The sequence below is a fragment of the Rhipicephalus sanguineus genome, chromosome 4, assembly GCF_013339695.2.
Source record: "Rhipicephalus sanguineus isolate Rsan-2018 chromosome 4, BIME_Rsan_1.4, whole genome shotgun sequence".
Taxonomy (NCBI): domain Eukaryota; kingdom Metazoa; phylum Arthropoda; class Arachnida; order Ixodida; family Ixodidae; genus Rhipicephalus; species Rhipicephalus sanguineus.
Window position 1 is genome coordinate 46,111,826 of NC_051179.1, and position 19,261 is coordinate 46,131,086.

At 45.9% G+C, this 19,261-nt stretch overlaps 1 protein-coding gene across 4 annotated transcripts in view; it reads right to left on the reverse strand.

The window, feature by feature from the left end:
- Positions 1-1,275: 1,275 nt before the first annotated feature.
- Positions 1,276-19,261, reverse strand: part of LOC119389889 (solute carrier family 12 member 9-like) — a 35,118-nt gene continuing 17,132 nt past the window's right edge. Inside the window, exons 7-14 of one of the 4 annotated variants that reach the window (XM_037657305.2) lie at positions 18,129-18,286; positions 17,041-17,123; positions 16,731-16,855; positions 15,029-15,221; positions 13,049-13,291; positions 7,027-7,269; positions 5,629-5,997; positions 1,276-4,350 (exon numbers count right to left, since the gene is read on the reverse strand). In XM_037657305.2, the coding sequence (XP_037513233.1) occupies positions 4,027-4,350; positions 5,629-5,997; positions 7,027-7,269; positions 13,049-13,291; positions 15,029-15,221; positions 16,731-16,855; positions 17,041-17,123; positions 18,129-18,286 (1,738 nt within the window). In that variant the 3' untranslated portion in view covers positions 1,276-4,026. Of the gene's footprint in view, positions 4,354-5,628; positions 5,998-7,026; positions 7,270-13,048; positions 13,292-15,028; positions 15,222-16,730; positions 16,856-17,040; positions 17,124-18,128; positions 18,287-19,261 lie in introns of all 4 variants that reach the window. The other 3 variants (XM_037657304.2, XM_037657307.2, XM_037657306.2) reach the window with 3 other exon arrangements.

Here is a 19,261-nt window from a genome sequence, read left to right on the forward strand (position 1 = left end):
CTACCATCCAGCGAGCCTTATCAACTGGAGGACAGTGGACACCATAACATCACCATGCACAGATTGCTCCCCGCCTCCTCCCATACCTCAGCGTCGTCACAGCACTAGGCAACGCCATCCTGTGCTTCGGTTTTCTCCGTGAACTGTACTACTTATGTTCTGTTAATCTGTTGTGTTAAGGGGGAGGAAGTGTGGTAACTGGCACCACCAGCTGGCGCTACTCGTGCCATGTACAATAAAAAGTGGAGCACATGACCTGTGGAGTCAGTGCGCCTACACCCCTGACAGTGGCTACTGCGTTAACGCGATAGGGTTAAAGAGCTCGTTTCGCAGAAATTTCGGTGTTGGCGTCGGTGTCGTTGGTTGTGAGCGAAAATTCGAGAATCAGATAGATGCAAAATAAATAAATTAAAAAGGTTCGCTTCGAGTAAGAATCAAACCCAGGCTTTCTGTGAGGCAAGCAGGCATAGCCACACCAGTGCTTGAAGCTCCTTCGTAAAGAACGCTACAAGAATGCCATGTAGTGGGAGGAGCCTCCTTAACATATGTAATATTGCGTGGCAGAAATGTAGACCTGAGGTAAAAGTAGCAGCGCAAGCACACGACACCCCAAATATAGAAGACAAGCGCAAACACGCAAGACAACCCACATAGAAAAGACGTGTCTTTTCTATGTGGGATGTCTTGCATGTTTTCACTGCTACTTTTACCTCCGGAATATGTACCAACTAGGCTCAAATGAAGTTTTATAGAAGTGTACAATCGCACCAGGTGTCAAAAGATGCAAATTGCACAACGGGTGGGTTGTATTTAAAAATTCCACCCATTACAAAGTGCACAGCTGCACGTGGCACCTTACAGACGTGTGGCGAGTACATCCCGAATTTGCCCAAGGGAAAATTATGGCGCAGTGGGCACTTTGCAACTGTACTTGCAATAGGCATTCTAGGAATGTTTGAAATGGCCAATGTTGCGCGCAGAAACGTTCCTTTCCTTCCAGCATGGCTGAAGGTGATGCGCATGGGGACAGATTACGCTATTGCGTTCTGCTCTTGAAAGGGAAACTCAAGCGTCGTCCTACCGTGCGCTATGACTGCAGGTCCGGTCACTACACCCACTTTGAAGTGTAGGAAGCGTACGTGGTATTACGAAAACAATAAAATAAAGTAAATATAATATGAAACAAAATCTCCCAATTTGCCCTAAGTCAGTTTCCCACTAATGGTATGATATTTTTTTTTGTGTTCAGAGTGAAAGACGAGACACATCACATAGGTCAGAAAAATCTGTTTACTACACAACACTGAAACCTAGAAAATAATATTTTTAAATATGGTAATGTAGACAAGTTGCACAGCCATCAAAGACAATAGAGCCATCTTTTTGTTTTCCATTTTCAGGGCATGGAAACGAACTATTCAGAACGAAGCGTCAAGGCACAACCACTAAATTAACCAAGTTCTCAGCTGGCCGTAATTCACTTTCTTGTGAGTCTAACACAACGCACACTAGCACAAAATATCGAAAGTTCATTACGTTTTTAGGAGTAAAAATAGAAAAAAAACAATAAACAAGCCACTTTTTCATCGAAGTGCAGACGGCCTAGTGCTAATTAGTTTAAAAATATACAACCTCTCACACGGTTACTTAAAGCAACAAAACGCAGGTGGCAATTTCATACGAGAAAACACTCGCAACTAATTAAAACAAGTAAAATTATTTCTAAAAAAAAAAAAAAGAACGAGGGCACTGCAAAAGCAATCACAGCCAAGATTCACATCTCGCCAGGCATGAAAGCCCTTGAAAGAAGCCTCTTCCATCACCAATAGTAAGAGAAGAGAGTTATTCGTGTTTTACAAGGGAAAAGACGGAAACACTCAATCCATGATATGTCTCCCAAAAATCACATCACAGCACAACACACAAGAGCCGTGCTGCCGTATCTGCAAGGAGATGACTTCAGAGTATATATATTATATTAGTCGATGAGACATGAAGGCACTAGGTTAGAGAGAGCACCGCTAGGCAAGTTAGGGGAATCAAATGCGCACCGATACTACACGCACGCAACCGCGCTTCACTCAGTCTCCAAGTATTGCTGGGTAATGTGCAGTTGTCAACGGATGAAACGCGACAATGTGCACGCGCTGTACTCTGAAATACGTACGTACGTCATGCGACATTGCGCTGGAAAAAAACAGCTTCGATACGGAGGGAGGAGACCGCGCACGCTTACTCATACCTACATTGTTAACTGTGCATCGCTTTGCATTTGTTGCGTTCCATTCATCGGTCACTGCACATAAGTCCAATACGTAGAAAATGGCGGCATACGGTTCAAGAACAGAGAGGGAGAAAAAAAGAAGACAGCGTACGGCACTCACACACTACACACACGTACTTAGCATGCCTTGGTGCTCATTTCCATGCATTGTGGGGCCTGCATAAAAAAGCGTCCATACCGTCTCACGGCGAAAGTGTATTCACAAATGAAAATGTGTATTCACAAAAAGAAGAAAAAGAAAAAACTTTCAGGGCACGTAAGCACAATTCGGGTTAGTCCCTTGTACAGTGCGAGTAAACATAGTGCGAAAACATAAAAGTCTTTTGCAGACAGTCAACTGCTATGAAAAGAAAAGCTGGCGAAGCAAAAACAAAAAGAAAGAAGAAGAACCTAGCCTGTCGCAGTGGTGCTGCAAAGAAAGGTACACATTCATTTATGCCACACACACATAAATATATCTAAATACAACAAGGCAAGCACGAAAAGTGGACTGCTCGGACTTAAACAGGGACTAGTAGTAAAACGACATGCTGTAAGCTTAGAAAAAAAAAAACATCTCCGCACAAACCACTGTGCAACACCTCGGTGGACTTTTGTTATCGCAAGAAAAGCACACCAAGGAAACCAAGCAGAGTGCCTAATTAATCTTAATTCATCTCACCACTGCGTAGCATTGGGGCTAATGGCGCTGGCTATAAAATATAACTTCAACAACCTCGCACAAGCTTGTCTGGTTGGTTCTGTTTAAATGTAACACAAAGGAAACTACTTAGGGAATCACCACCTTCAGAAGAATCTCAAGAAGGCCTGTAAGGGACGTCATTAAAACTCTTCGATGCAAGATTGCTCGCGAAACTAAAGCTGTGCCTTGCAGACAACTTATATAAAGCCAGAATTGCGTTGTCGCGCGTAATTTCCTGGCTACTGAAGTCCATAAGGGCGGCCCGGTTACTTACAACACACAAACACACACATGTCAACACGCACTACAGTATTGCAGCTTCTCGAACGGAAGGATCTGAGCGTGCTGTCAGTTGTAAACTGCTCTACATGAAGAAGCGATGCTATGCATGCAATGAAAGTCTGAAGTATTCGCATCTGTGCTTTGCAAAGATTTCACAGAAGGCGCCGTGCGCCTGTGCCAAGAAAGCATCAACGTAGCCTCAAACGCACGTCTTTCTTTGGTTCCAAGTATGGACGCAACTGTGCAGCTAGCCGTACGGAACCTACTCGCAAAACTCTTTTGAGTCTGCTGCAGCAATGACGAAGTCTCTTTACTGGGAGCTGCTCACCAAACAGATGCAAGTGAAGCAAGTTTTTATATAAAAAAAAAAATCGAGATTGATTCGTCAGCTCTGCACTGTTCCAAAAGGACATTCAATCTCAAAATGACACATGCAGAGCACAAACCTATAGTGTTACAAAAGAAAAACGCAACGGCCACTTTCAGCTTAAAGAAAGTCTGAAAATGCCCACAACTGGCACACAGAAATAAAGGGTCATCCATCGTTTTTCCCCTTCCTTCGACCACGGGCACATTCTATCACATGGGACTTAAACAAACATGCACAGTATGAATGAAGCAACCTCTCTGTACGTAGGTTCACATGGCCTTCGGAAACGCGACAGCCAGGCAGAAAATGAATGACAAGTCCATCCGTATACGCCCTCCGCAAGTTCCCAGGGCCGCCACGGCCACTGGTGCTCGTTTCCCGCATACCCTTCGATCACTTCCAGATTGTTCAGAGGGTGGTGGAAGTGACGGGCGAAATCCCGTGCACGAGCAACGTCGGGGGCAGTCCCGACGTGAGCAGCTCCAGCTGGCTGAGGTAGGCAAGCCGCTGGGCGTCACCATCGTCCGAAGGCGGAGGGGGTGGCGGAAGGTACAGAAAGAGCACGGCCGTCGTCTGACTGTGCTGCTTGATCATGGCGTTGACGGCGTGCAGGTAGTCCTCGCGCGGACCCTCCAGCAGGCCCGCCACGTGGTCCCACAGCACCACACTGATGGTCGCCTCGATGCGCAGCAGCTGCAGCATGCTCTCCCAGTGGCGCCGGTGGCGAGCAACCTGCTTCCGAGAGGAGGAGACGGACATGGTAGCGTTTGCCGTAGATGTAAGCAGCCTGTCGGTATTGTTTGCCTGGCTCATAAACTCCTGCTGTTAGCACTCGCTTCAAGATGAACACGATTCGTGCACTATACTCCCTATAAGGCAGCTGAAACCAGTGCCACTAAATGCACGAAATGAGTGAACAAGAGTGACACGAGTCACTCTTCAAGCTAAGTCTAAGAATCTCTGCCAATAAAAATATCAAGACGTAATTCGTGAGAAAACAACTGTCTGCTTAAAGATTGACTGGTGTCTCACAACTAAAACATACTTTGCATTTCATTAGATGAAACAATGCGCACGAATAATATATGATGCAATGTATTCTTACGTAAATAAATTCTTAATGAGGATGACCGCTGCCGTAGCTCATTTGGTAGAGCGCCGGGCGCGTTATCCGAAGGTTGCTGGTTCGGTCTCAGCCGGCAGCAAGTGTTCTTTTCGTCCACTTTACTATCTTCACATTCATATCGCAATTGCTACAACACAGTTAAAACAGTACAATAAACATCCCCTATACCTTACTTGGCTTCATAATATGTTTTTTATCATTAAGATTGTATCAACTAAGAAACGAGCTCTTAAACAATTCTCTTCTTTCACACAAAATTCTATGTGCAACACATATATACAATGAGGGAATTGTCATCAGGGTCATCATTCAGGAGCATGACCAGCCTGCTATGCTCTGTGTTGTCGACATCTCACTTATGCGAATAAACACAAAGCATGTCAAATCGGTTCTGCGAAAGACCAATGAATGCAGAAAGAAGACGGAAAAACATTTGTGGTGTCTTACTTGCCAAAACCACAATATGAAGGTGAGGCATGCCATATTGGGCGATAAATTTTGACCAGCTGGGTTCCTTTAATGTGCATCTACATACAGTAGACTCGCAGTAAATGTAAATCTCTTAAAAGGAATTGCTGCTTCAATGGAACAACTGGCACTAATGTAATTGGTTTCATGCTTGAATCCTGCACCCCTGTTCATCTCTCAGTAAACGGAACTCCTGTTAAATGTAACATATCTTCCCGATCCCTTCAGGTTAGGTTTAATGAGACTCTGCTGCAAAGTGGTGTTTGTGCATGTCGCCAAAACCAAACACAGCTGACGTGGCTGGGAATGTAACCCATGTCCTCGAGCTTAGTAGCGCAACACCTCAGCTACTAAGCTACTGTGAGGGGTCGAGGAAGGCAAGGGAGAAAGCGCAAAAGCAAAAGCTGTGAACACACCTCCTCGCCGCCGTCGCCTCCTGCGCCGCAGGGCCCAATGCACATGAATATGCGTAGCGTGGTGGCGTGCTTCCATCCCGGCACCATGTGCAGGATGCACGCCAGCTGCATGGTGAAGAGCCAGCAGTTGTCGATGACGCCGGGGCTGTCCCCAGGGTTCAGGAAGTTCAGGGGCCAGACGTCGATGTAGAGGCGCGTGCGAGAGCGCACCACGGACGCCTTGTCCAAGTGCTGGAAGTGGCGCGCCAGGCACACGTTCTTCTGCATCCAGAACATGCAGTCGTACACCATGGCCACGTACTCAGCTGGGCCCAGTGGCCGCTGCTGGCTGGACGCGTCCCGCAGGCCCAGGAACTCCTCCTCACGCACCTGAAGAGTGGAGGAAGAGATGAAGCAGAAAAGATATGCAATGGCACCACTTGGGCATATTCGTCAGCTGGGTGCAACTGTGGTGCGAGGTAGCCATTTCCGAGTAGCCCTTTGAACCTCTGTGCTCCATAAAGATTCACAGCGTCCCTTTATGCATTTGCCTACGATGACTCGAAGGTGAAAGCCATCTTCTTTTTCTTCTCAGTCAGGGTATTGATCTTCCCCAGCCCCCATCTGAAAGGTTTCTGCACCTAACGTGGTTTTGCACTGCCTCCATGATTGGCCCACCTTTGCTTGTCTAAGAAACGGTTTCACGTGATGACACTATAGATTTTTGTGATCTGTGACGTCGTAAGGTGACGTCACGTGATAATTTTTTACATCACTCGGGTTGACGCTGACACCGCCGTCAATTTTCCCGTTTGATGAGGCATCTAAGGCCTTCACCTTAATAGTTAAACCTCATCACGTATAACAAAGCCACATCTGACGCGGAAATGGCTTCCCAATACCTGAAAATTTGTTATAGGCGTACATTCGCAGCACTGCATTAATAGCAGGACTATTCTTTGTTTACTTCATTATAAACAATAATTCGTTACATCCATATTCATAATATCGAGGTTCGACTGCATTGCAATCTCAGTTTACCGACACCGAGATGGTTGGCTGCCAGACTGCGACATCAGTGTTGGTTTAGCGCAAGATGAGTACACAAAAGAACAAAGCAGACTAGGACAGGCAAACAGTGCTTTTGTGCTCATTCAATTTGCGCTAAATCAATGCAGTAATAACGCAAGGCCAACTTTCCCAACAGTCAGTCCAGGTTGCAACAACCTAGTGTTACACTTTAACAATGAGGCTTCAGGGTGCTGAACTGTAAGGCTTATCAATCAAGAATCACCACCTGTACAGCTGCTACAATGCGCTACTACAGTATTATGGCTGCCACCAAGTTGGACTTCTTTTTGGTGGTTTAACCAACTATGTGCTTCAGTTTCTTTCATTTATCATCCCCTTTCTGCTTGCCTGTTCGTCACTGTCCACGCGACAATGTTCGTTGTCGAGCCTTTGCCGGCGTGCACCAACCTTGGCTGTTCTCAAGTCCTTGAATGAGCTGTTCTGGTCGAAGAAGTCCGTCGGGTGGCTGTCGTCAAAGAAGCCAAACAGGATGGTGTTGGGCTTCATGGCTCCTAGGCCGGATACACGCACCAGGTGGTGCAGACCCTCTTGCACAGACTGTGCCATGGTCACCTCCACAAATGCCTTAACCTGCACAGACAAATGCACGCCTGTCAACACGTCTTCTCCCTTCCCACGGGCACTGGAAAAAATGGCCAGTATAAAAATGCAGCATTGTTGCTCAAGAAAAGCTTCATTACTCAGTTTAAAAGCAAAGACAAAATAGACCACTCAACATTAGCTCACGGTTTTGTTAATTCTATTAAAAAATAATGAGGCATTGGAGCCGCCCACTGAGCTCGTATTCCTGGAGTGGCTGAAGTACAGCACAGATGGGACGTGTACACTCTAGGGGTGGCTGTGACAACAGTAAACTCAAGATGCTGTTCTTGCTGTGCATTGCCCAGTTATTTCCGTGGTTCACAGGCTATGAACGTACCGTATAAACGCGTGTAAGGGCCGCACTTTTTTTTCAAGAAATGAGGGCCAATTTTCAGGGTGCGGCCCACACACGCGACATTTTTTTTTTTAAAGTAAAAACGCACCAGTTAGCGAACGAAGAGCGTTTATTGTAGTATACGACATTTCTTGCGACATACGTGCTCAATCGTCGTCACTCGGCGAGTCCTCAGACGAATCCGAGATGAGATGGTGTGCTGCGAAGCGCCGTCACCCCACAAGCAGTCATCTTCCGTGCCATCCAAGCTGTTAGATATCCCGGCGACTTTAAAACTTCGGGACACAATGTCCGTCGACACCGAGCTCCACGCAGATAGGATCCATCCAAGTACAGTCGCCAAGGCTAATCCCTTCACACGCAGCATGTCCGTTGTGAGTGCAAGACCATCATTCCGCACTTCAGTCACATAGCGGAGCAAGACTTCTTCCAAATCGGGAAACTTGCACTGCTCTCCTCGGAAAGCGCGCTTAGTGCTGTTGGTGTTTCGCAAGGCTTCTTTATGAGCACACCAACGTCGAACACGCTTCTCGTCAATGTCGAATTTTCTGCCGGCGGCACGTTTCCCATGCTCGAGAGCATACTCAATCACCTTCAACTTTTAGCCAGCAGTGTAGCTATTCAGGTACTTGCCCATCTTGCCAAAACGTGAAAGCCGTGTAGAAAACAAGCTAGCACGAAGGTCATCGAACAGTGCAGAAAACTACAGCAAATGGCTGGCTGAACTGCACAAATCGAACAACGCGAACGCCATGACAAAGTTGGTGATGCTAATGCCGATATGGATAGCGCCGATAGCGCGTTTGTATAGAGATGTGAGAAGCTAAAGATAAAATCCTGCTTTAACGGGGGAGGCTACCTTCGGATACCAACTTTTTTGTTTATTGAGATAAGTATAGACCGCTTATAACGTAAGTCGCCGGAGTCGCGAATATCCGCACTATAAGCGGTACCGCACTATAACCAAAACAACCTTTTTCAAAGTCTGCACTTGCGCAAAACGTGTTGAGCATGTAGCCTCGCGTGTCCGATAATCGACATATGCGATTTGGGGCGCTTACAACCACTTAAATCTCCGAATGTTCAAAAATTAACCGCCAAATACCCGCATTGCCAACGAAATGAACATGGGGAAAAAAGCAAACAAAACAAAGTGCCATCGCGGAAATTCGCCGACTACCTCGAGGTATGCGCATTACACCGAAACCATGTCGAATCGCGACCGAAATTTCACGTGCTGAGCGGTACCGATCGTTCGATTTCACGGGCGCGCACGCGATGTCCAAGACATTGCAATCGAATCCGGAACCACCATTCGAGAGCTGCATGTGCCAACCATGCCCTCGTTTTCATTAACGATATGATTCCCTTCCCTTCAAGTGCAGCCATCGCAAAAAGTTTCGTTGATTCCGCACCAAACCGCAACTTTTATCGCCCGCGACCGCTACCGAAAAGCAACCAACGCTGATTAGGCCTAGCCTGCTGTTCAGCATGTAGTCGCGGGAAGTTTGTCCAAGACAAGATCGGAGGTCGAAAAGATCGCATTCAAGCACTATCCCAAGAACAGCGCGCGTGATACGAAGTTAGTGTTCGCGGCCGGGAGATCAACGGCGACAAAAGCCCGCCAAGGTTTAAGTCCGCGCACTGGCAGAAAAGGCGAAAGCCCGCGTCATGAAGCCGCAAAACTTTTCAATTTGCGGACGAGGTAGCAAACGCGATATCTGTAGCAAGTGTGATAACGACGACGCTTTTCCCGACAGGAAACTTGCTTTAAAGCGCGCTTGATGAGGACGCGATCGTACGTTGCACGTGGAACGCACTGCCGGCAAGCGGCCGCGGAGCCTTGCCGCCGCCGGTGCAAAGGCTACTCCGTCGCCTAGGCAACCACCATCCTTCCCCACTCGGCGAGCCCGCACAGCGCTGCCGCGGTCTTTTTCATCCCTCCGCCCCTCGTTCGTTCACTGTGCGTGCCCTCGCCCTTTGTAACGACCTCGTCGCTCCCTCCCCAGCGGCGTACCTCCTTTGAGAACCGCACTCGCTACCGCGTTTGTCAGAAATATTTTCCCGCAACCGCATTATAAACGGTATTTCATCTTGGGGGACTGCACAATAAGCGGTATGCGTATACATGCGGTTCTATGGGAGGGTAAACGGGAGTCGAAAAAGACCGCATTATAACCGGTCCTGCACTATATGCGGTTACGTTATAAGTGGTCTGCACTTATCTTAATGAAATTTTCAGGATAGACTCATAGCAAAAGCATTAGAAGAATTACAAAATTTCATGAAGCTATGTTCACTGGTTCTCAAGTTACAGCAGTATGTCAGAATAGTGCACATGGTTCTCTTATCCCAGGCGTGGAGAACTTTCAAAAGGTGCTGGAACTGTGAAATTAACTATGATGATTCCCAGATTGATACTTCAGGGGGTAACAGAACCCTTTTTTTTGAATTTCCTTGCTGAAAAGTTTTAGCAGACCATCGAATTTAGTGTTGGTGATTAGGATATCATCAATCAAATTTTGATTAACTATAATAAATAACAGACACAATATATTGAAAAAAGGGGCTTGTCAACCCCTCAGAAATTTATTCAAGTACATAATAAAAAAAGACTTATGGAAATTCGATGAGTGGTTCCAGAGATATGGCTGGGATAAGCAGCCTCACTAGCCAAAAAAGTCATTTTGAGAAAACGACGTTTGAAAGTTTTGAGCACATATGTACTTCTAAAATGATCCTGCAGCATAACTGGAGGTGTCCTTTGGCACTCTCTTTCTTTGCCGCCCTTCCATCTTCTCTAGTGATTGATTCTTAGCCTTTTTCACGCGCAGAGATTCTTTCTCGGCTGCCCGTCATATTGTAATGTGATTAGGCCATAGGCTGTGGTGCTTTGCCAGCTTTCTTGTATTCATGCTATCACTAAGTCTTTATTGCAATTGATCATTGAATGATTTTTATAGGATACTAAGAGTGGCTCTCATCATGACAGCCTATCCCTTCCTCCTAAATAATAGGCAATTACGGCCAAGACATTGGGGGAATAGAAATTCCTTAGCTGTTTATTCAAGACGCGAATTGGGCAGATGTAAATTCATCTCCCTGCTTCACTCAAGCTCACTTGTAAACCTCGACTGTGATGCGCTTCACAATTCACCCGGTTGCGGCGAACACGGTTATCTTCGAGGCTTTTATTTTTTTCAGATGATTCATGAGAGCTTGCGGCGATACCACGCACGACTCCAAGCGCGCCTAAATTGCATCAACAGTGCTTTATTTCACCTCGAAGTGCTCGGCCGCGGAGTCCGGGAAATCTGCACACGATGTTCTGGGTCGCAGCATTCGGTGACGATGCGCAATATCCCTAGGTGCGGCGATGAAAAATCGGCATGCAACGTGTTTGGTCTCGCATTTCGGGATGCCGACGCGCGGCCGCTGCGCGACGAGCTTGGCTGTGGGGTCCGCTGCCGATGCGTAAAATTACCATCCGTGGTTCCTAGGAGCCGGCGGGCGATGCGCTGCGTTGCTTACGAAGAAGCACACTGTCGCGGTTCCTCTAACGCATTGTTCTTGCCCGCAAAGTTCGAGGTTCATCTCGCACGCCGGCGCCGTGAGCGGAGTTAGGCCTAGCGACGACTCCGAGCAGTAGACGCGCCGGCCGCGGTGCCCGATGTTTGTTTCAAAGTACGTAATACGTGGTCACGAGTACAAGGAGTGGTCCCGCGATTATCTTCGTCACTACGTACGAAGTGTTAATAGCAGAACCTCCAACCGCTGATCCGACGAGTCAACTAAAGGGTCGGACCGAGACGCGCGCTTGCGATGTTCACTACGAGTGCGGCGTGCCATCGTAATCTGATCGGGCTTCCGCTTGCAGCTCCTAACTAAAACGTAGTTAAGTTCTACGTGATCGTCAACTTCGAGCCGTGAACACATAACGAGTGCGAACGCGTCATAAAGACCGCGACTTTTGACAGCCATGACCTCGCGAAGCGCAAGCAGCAGCCGACGATCCCCCGAAGCGAGCATCGGACCAACGGCGAGGCGCGCTGGGCAACACGGCGGACGCGGCCAATCGGAGCATGAATCGGAGGCCTCGAAACGACCTTCAGACATTTGCTTTTTGTGCGCTTGTTTTCGAAGGGAGGAGCCAGCTGAGGCGGGGAATTCGAAAACTGAGAAATGCTCATTCCGACGAGACCAAAATATCGGCGAAAAGTGGCGCCGTTGAGGAGCTATTATTTTTTGAAAATCAGTGTGCTTTTTTTGCGATTTCCGCAAAAACTTTCGCCACCGTGGCAGGCGTAACAAATTTTTTAAAGCACTTCTACGTGGTTTTTGGTGAAGATATTTTGGAATCTGATAGAAAAGGGTCTACAGAAACTGAAAATGCGATTTTCGAAAAAATCGATTTTATGCCATTTTTCGCGATACGAAAGCCGCGTCCCCCCTTAGCCTTTAGTTGGCGGGTCGATGAATGCTAATAAAAAAAGTTAAAATTTTTAGCCCACTTCACGAACATCTTAACACGAATAAAATCCAAAAATATATATATATATATATATATATATGTATATATATATATATATATATATACTCTGGTGACGATGATGATGGTTGCGTTTCCTTGCGCCATCTATCGACTACGCCTAGAAGCTTACGCGTGCACGCATTTTGAATACGTATTGGTTGAGGAAAGTGTGGGTGCGGCCCTTACGTGCATTTTTTTTTTAGAATATGCACTTCAAAAAAACGGGGTGCGGCCCTTACACGCGTTTATACGGTATACCATGCGCTGCTGCATACGTTTTGTGTACATATTGTACGTACATATATACTGAAGTTATCTTCTGTATGCGTACATATGAACATTCTGTATATACAGTATGTACACCCGCCCACAAAAGTTTACGAAACGTGGGCTCCACTGCAATTGCGAACTTCTGCTCTGTTAGTGCACGGCACTTCTAACCTCACCGGTAGCTGTATAGGTCGCGAGAACTACTACAGGCTGGAACATTTATTTTGAGGCCATCTTCTCAGACAAAGTGGAAATATAGGTTTTTCGGAAATTTCGCGTGAAGCTTTTGGGTGGGGGGGGGGGGGGTATGCCCTCTCTTCTAAGTGTTAAATTCTGTATGCTGGGGAATCAGGGGCTTGATCTGAGCAAGTTGGTGCAACATACTTAAAGAAAAAGCAGTGCAAAAATGTGCCTTTTTTGTGGCTCTTTGTTGTACGCATCTTCTTGTCCTCGTGTTATTGCATCATGAACTTCATAACTGATTAGTCAAACCATACAGGCAATTCTGTCGGAATGTCTAACTTCCGTAAGGTGTCTTTGAGGTGTCTAGACCAGGCTACTACGACCAAACAGTTGGATCTTTCCCAAGAACTCGTAAAAGAAACACGCACCTTGAGCTTGTCAAGCAGGGCAAGCCAGTAGGGGTACTCCTCCAGGACAGGGTCGGCTGTGAAATCCCTGGGTGAGCCGACCTTGACGTGACCGAGCACATACAGGCCGCTTTTCTTGAGGTCGTTGGCAAACAGGATGAGCGGCAGTGAGGAGCGCGGGTTGGCAACCAGCAGCAGGAACTGTGGCCGCCAGTACTTGACGTGGTCCTTGCGGCTGTCCAGCAAGAGAAGGTACTTGCGTACCTGTGCGTCGGACAGATAGAGACCACTTAATACATATTGTGCATATTCACGCAGCGATGGCATCCAAGGAAGAATTCTGTGATTCACCACAACCCTCTATGAATAAGACACTTCACTGCCATGCCCACAAGACAGAGTTTCCTGGGAAGGCAGCATATACAGTAAAAGCTCGTTAATTCGGATTTCACGGGACCGGAAAAAATGTCCGAATTAACCGAATGCTGAATTAACGAATGAACAGGAAAAACAACATTAAAATCAAGTTGGAGAAGCATACCTTTATTTGCTGAAGTATTTTGTAATGGTCGTCTGCGTTTTCGCGCAGATTCCGGCTGACATTACAATTTTTCTTAACACTTCCAAATGGCCAACAGCACGCAAACTGTCGGAAGTGCTCAGGCAAACGTCCTCTAATATCAAAAGAGCCTCCGAGACTTCCCGTGAGGTGCGATGAGTTCGCGACATCATTAATAATTCCTTGATCGGGCAGGAGACCAGTCGTGGCGAAATCATCAATCGCGATGTAGTCCTGAAGGGTCATATCTGAGGGAAGGACAGCATCGAAGGTAGGGCAGTCATCGTCGATGGACTCGGCTGACACCTCGCCGATGCCATCGTCAGCTACTGCCGCATGCTCGGGCCTCACATGTAAACACGGTCACAACGGGGAAAAAAAGCGAACTCCGCAAGAAGAGACGGTGCCAACACAACACAAGGGAAAATGGCGTCGGAGGCGAGCGAAGAAAGAAGACGCCGACGTTCAGTGACGCTGCGATCGCCCCCACTAGTTGATGACGATGGCGATGTCACTGAGGTTTCGGCTTCGCTCCAGTGGTGCCAGCGCTGCCTTACCACACTTTTGTGTAGCGGCAGCCGTCAACATTTGTCCGAATTAAGCGGTGTGGAGTCCAATTCTGACGAATTAACGAAGGTTTGGTCCCATAGATTAACATACACTTCGGCCGGGACCAATAGAACCGTCCGAATTATCCGAATTTCCAAATTAACGGGTGTCGAATTAACGAGCTTTTACTGTACCAAAATAAAGGTGTCATTTCGGTTGGTAACAGTCAGAATTCAACATGCCAAGCCCAGGAGATGCACCAAAATGAAGACAGCCAGAAGGGCTCCAACAGTGTTCGTTTTCCTCTGTCAAAGTTAAAAGATGTTCGTTTTAAGTTTTGGCACAAGGGTCATCTCGCGGTACATTGAAATGCCAACGCACACTAGCTTGTCGCATACAGTGGTTAGCCTTCTTTTTGTTTACAGAATAAATCTTTCACTAGACGCATTTATGTACACTCATCAATGTTCAGTGTCTGCTGTGCCACCACAGCGTACTCAGAGACTATGCTGTGGATCTCACACTTGTACTCGTACGCATACACACACAACCACGTGTGTACAGTTCTCAGCAAATGAAACAGGACACCCTGAGCCCATCACTGCTGCGGGACAACAAGCTCTTGCACAATTTTAGACAATGAAAGCAGCTGCCTTCGTGACTGCATTAGGTGCCCCAGCGATCCATCAACGCTCACCGGTGGAACAAAAATTGCTGGCCACTGTGTGGTTCAGGTACGTAACGTTTCAATTGGAAGACACTGTACACACAGACACTCGCAAACATACACACAGGTACATGCACATAGTAGCCCAAACACAGAAGCATGCACGGACACACACATGAATACACAGATGTACACATGCACGGCACACCAAGGTGCCATCACTCACCTGGTGAAAGATCAGCGCTTGACTGATGGAGCCCCAGCGAACAGGAGGTGAGCGAAGGTGCAGCACGATGACCAGCACCAGGCAGATGATGATGGCAATGGCTGCGTACAGTGGGCTCACCACAAACATCATTGTGCCACAGCCCAACAGACCCAGCAACGAGCTGTGCCATGAGAAGTACTTGAACGATGGTCTGCAAAACGGTGCAAGTAAGGACAGGCCTGCTTTTTTATCTTTGGCCATGAACAAGAAAACAAAACGAGGCTGTGTCAACCAGAGAAAGCTCCGTACACATACTCAGTACGTAACGTGCTATGGGATAAGCGAGTGCAATAACCTATCGAAATCAACTGTGAGCGTACGTGATCAAGTGCTTTTCAAAAGTGCTTTAGTTAACATTATCTAGTACTATAAGGTGGTGTTGGTGGTGTTCTAACTAGTTCCTACTGCTTTATTCCTACTGCAACCACTAAATTTAAACTTGGGATTTGTATTGCCAATGTTTATATCAGTGCAATCTTTTACTTTTTGTTTGTTATTTCACATTGCTACTGTGCTCACTACATTGATATTTATGCTTTTTTTTGCCTCCCTACTTTTCTCTTTGTTTCAAATACTAGTGTTCTTGCCACTCCTCTTTATAATGTACTGTATGTACCTTGAGGGTCTTTTTTTAATAAATAAATAAATTTAGCAGGCCTATATGTCAACCCTTTTAGAATATTAATGTCAGAGCACTTGACACGAACAGTAGCAGCCACCATTCCAGAGGCACTTGCTGCACTAAAGCACGAGCTCATGCTCTGAATTAGACTCGTGCTATTTTAAAGGCGCTCGAAGAGTTTTATCTAATAATCAATTTACAATGGTGAAACTAACCAAAAATAGTGCTTTACCTCAGTGAATAATTTATTAGTCTAAAAAACTGATTCTGACCAAGGATGAACCGTATCTTTTTACCAGAAAATCCTCTACCAAAAATTTACAGCATTTTTGCAGATTTGTAGGGCATTTATTTAACATCGAAATCATCGTAACATTACACAGAGGGTCATAAAAATTTAGAATATTTCCTTTTCAGTATCCTGCAATAAGAGTGGCAACTTCACAAAATGTCAAACTTAAGCATTTTGTAATCATTAATATCTTCAAGTCGTTTATAAAAACAACTGCTCTCTGTTGAAGCTCCCACATTCAAAGCTTGAATTTACATTACTTACATCATAGCTCACATCAGTTAAGCTGCTTAAATCGCTCGAAAGACTTTCAGGTGCACTTTAGCCCGATGTTCACGTACTTTATTTATTTATTTGATAACACTACAGGCAGTACACTAGAAAACTGTTGAGCCCATAGCCAAAGTTAGTGGACAGCCATGATCACACACAAATCACCGCACACGAGAAATTAACATTATTTTGAAATTATATCTCATACAAGTAATTAATAAAGCAACATAATCACATTAATGAGTCATTATGTTCAAGTAGCATATAATATGGACAGCATTAGAAGTTACTTGAACCGAAGAGAATATGGCCACAGGCAATAGAAAAACATTAATACTAATGTCAGATTTTTTCAAAATAGAAACTCACTCAAGAGAAGTTGCTACCTATTTTCATTTCAAGTTGTACTACCACACGTTTACATCGTTAGCATTGTATTAGATGCTAGATGTGAAAAGAAGCATTTGACCAACCGAAAGTTGGGTGCCGACGCCAGGTCAAGAGCGAGGCAGGCCAAATTGGTCGACAGGTATGACAGCAGGAAGAAGACTGACGTCACCTGGGCAATGGTGTTGAGGCTGCCAATGAACAGGATCAGCTGGAAAGAGAACGAACGCATTTCAATCAAGGCAACGGACAGTTTTGTTGTATCCTACAAGCGTGCAACAACAGTCAGAAAACAAAAAAAGTAAAGCGACCCTCATGCAAAACTTAGGGGTCTGACAGTGGCACACGCACCAACTGTGTTCGTAACAAAAACAAAAAAAAAGGGAGGAAGCTGACCTGTACAAGAAACCATGAGGTGAAGACAGCTGCCAGTGGATTGCTCTTGTAGACAAGGATGCTGACTGGCCGCAGCACAACACCTGCATTGTGAAAGAGATGCATATGGCTTTAACGTATAATATTAAACGAGCAAAAGACAAATGAAGAACGTCATTAATGGTACCATATTTACTCAAAAACAAGTCGCGTACGAATATATGTTGACCCCCATATATTGTGCTCTGCGAGAAATAAAAAGAAGTATTCAAGTACAGGTCGACCCATATTTTTTAGAAACCCATGACGTTTCAGATTCCCACGAGCAAATGCATGGCCATTGAGATCTGTATTTGCTATTCGAAGATGGCACACATGACTTATGTGACGCACTTAGCAAAAAAAGCCATCGAAATTTATGTTTGTTGTTTAGTGCTGTTGCAGTGACATGGGCTCATCATCATCGGAGGTGCTGCATTGCTTCCCGCGGTCTGATCGTGTTGTCTTTGCAGTTTTGCGTTTGTGAGCCGTCGTGCAAGCGCGCTCCATGTGTTTAGTTATACTATAACGTCTCAAACCGTTGGCGACCACGAAATCACATACAGTTATTATGGTGATGTGAATGACGCCGTTCTCATTTACACAGCTTTATCCGTCGACAAAAAACCTTCGCTGAGTGTGCCAGCATTTGCAGCTACGGTGACCAAGTCTGAACTGTAGGCAACATCCACAGTGATCTGCGAAACACTTTGATTTGAGTTGAAATGCTATTTTTCAATTTTATTTTCGTGGTGTACAAATCTATTGCAAATACACTTATGTAATGTACCAGTGTAGCTGGCACTGTTTGAAAAAAAGCAGGCATGACAGTGGAACACTATTATTTTGGTACTTTTGCTAACTTTGATCACGAATACAGGTCAAGTTCTTTTGGTTACAAATACAGGTCGACAGCTGACTATGGCTAACAGTTCCGGAGAAAAAAAATCGACCTATACTCGAATAAATACAGTAGTTGAGGTCGGGTATCAGTGACACACAGCCTGGTAAAGAGAAGACTGCTGCATGATTCCACATGAGTGGGAGAAAGATGATTCGGCAAGACGTACCAAACAGTTCGTCTTTGCTGAGGGCCTCCAGCACACGTGACGCACCGATGAGGTTGCTGAGGGATGCAGACAGGGTGGCAAAGAAGATGCCGATGGCCACAAAAGGTGGCCACAGATCTATGTACTGCATGTAGAGGACGTTGTTCTGCAGCAACAACCTGCACGTGACAAAATTTAACAGAAATAGAAGAAGTTAAGTGTTAGCAATACTAGCGCTAAGAAGCTTAAGTAACAGTTGCATTAAGCAACAACCTAAGAAACTGGCACGCATTCATTCGCTGACACAGCACCGGAGCCGACCTCTATTCCTCATCATCATCATCATCATCAGCCTGTCTACGCCCACTGCAGGGCAAAGGCCTCTCCCATGTTCCGCCAATCAACTCGGTCCTGTGCTTTCTGCTGCCACGTTATACCTGCAAACTTCTTAATCTCATCTACCCACCTAATTTTTTGTCTCCCCCTCACGCGTTTGCCATCTCTTGGAATCCAGTCAGTTACCCTTAATGACCACCGGTTATCCTGCCGACGTGCTACGTGGCCGGCCCATATCCATTTCTTCTTAATTTCAACTATGATATCCTTAACCCCCGTTTGTTCCCTGACCCACTCTGCTCTCTTCCTGTCTCTTAAGGTTACACCTATCATTTTCCTTTCCATCGCTCGCTGCGTCGTCCTCAATTTAAGTTGAACCCTCTTTGTAAGTCTCCAAGCTTCTGCTCCGTAGGTAAGTACCGGTAAGATGCAGCTGTTATATACGTACCTTCCTCTTGAGAGATAGTGGTAGACTACCATTCATGATTTGATAGTGCTTGCCGAATGAGCCCCATCCCATCCTTATTCTCCTAGTTATTTCACTCTCATGGTTCGGCTCCGCGGTTACTACCTGTCCTAAGTAGACGTACTCCTTTACAACTTCCAGCGTCTCGCCACCTATCGCAAAGCGCTGTTCTCTGCCAAGATTGTTCCACATTACTTTAGTTTTATGCATATTAATTTTCAGACCTACTCTTCTACTTTCCGTATCCAGTTCAGTAATCATGAGCTGTAATTCGTCTCCCGCGTTACTCATCAATGCAATGTCATCAGCGAATCGCAGGTTACTGAGATACTCTCCATTAACTCTTATCCCT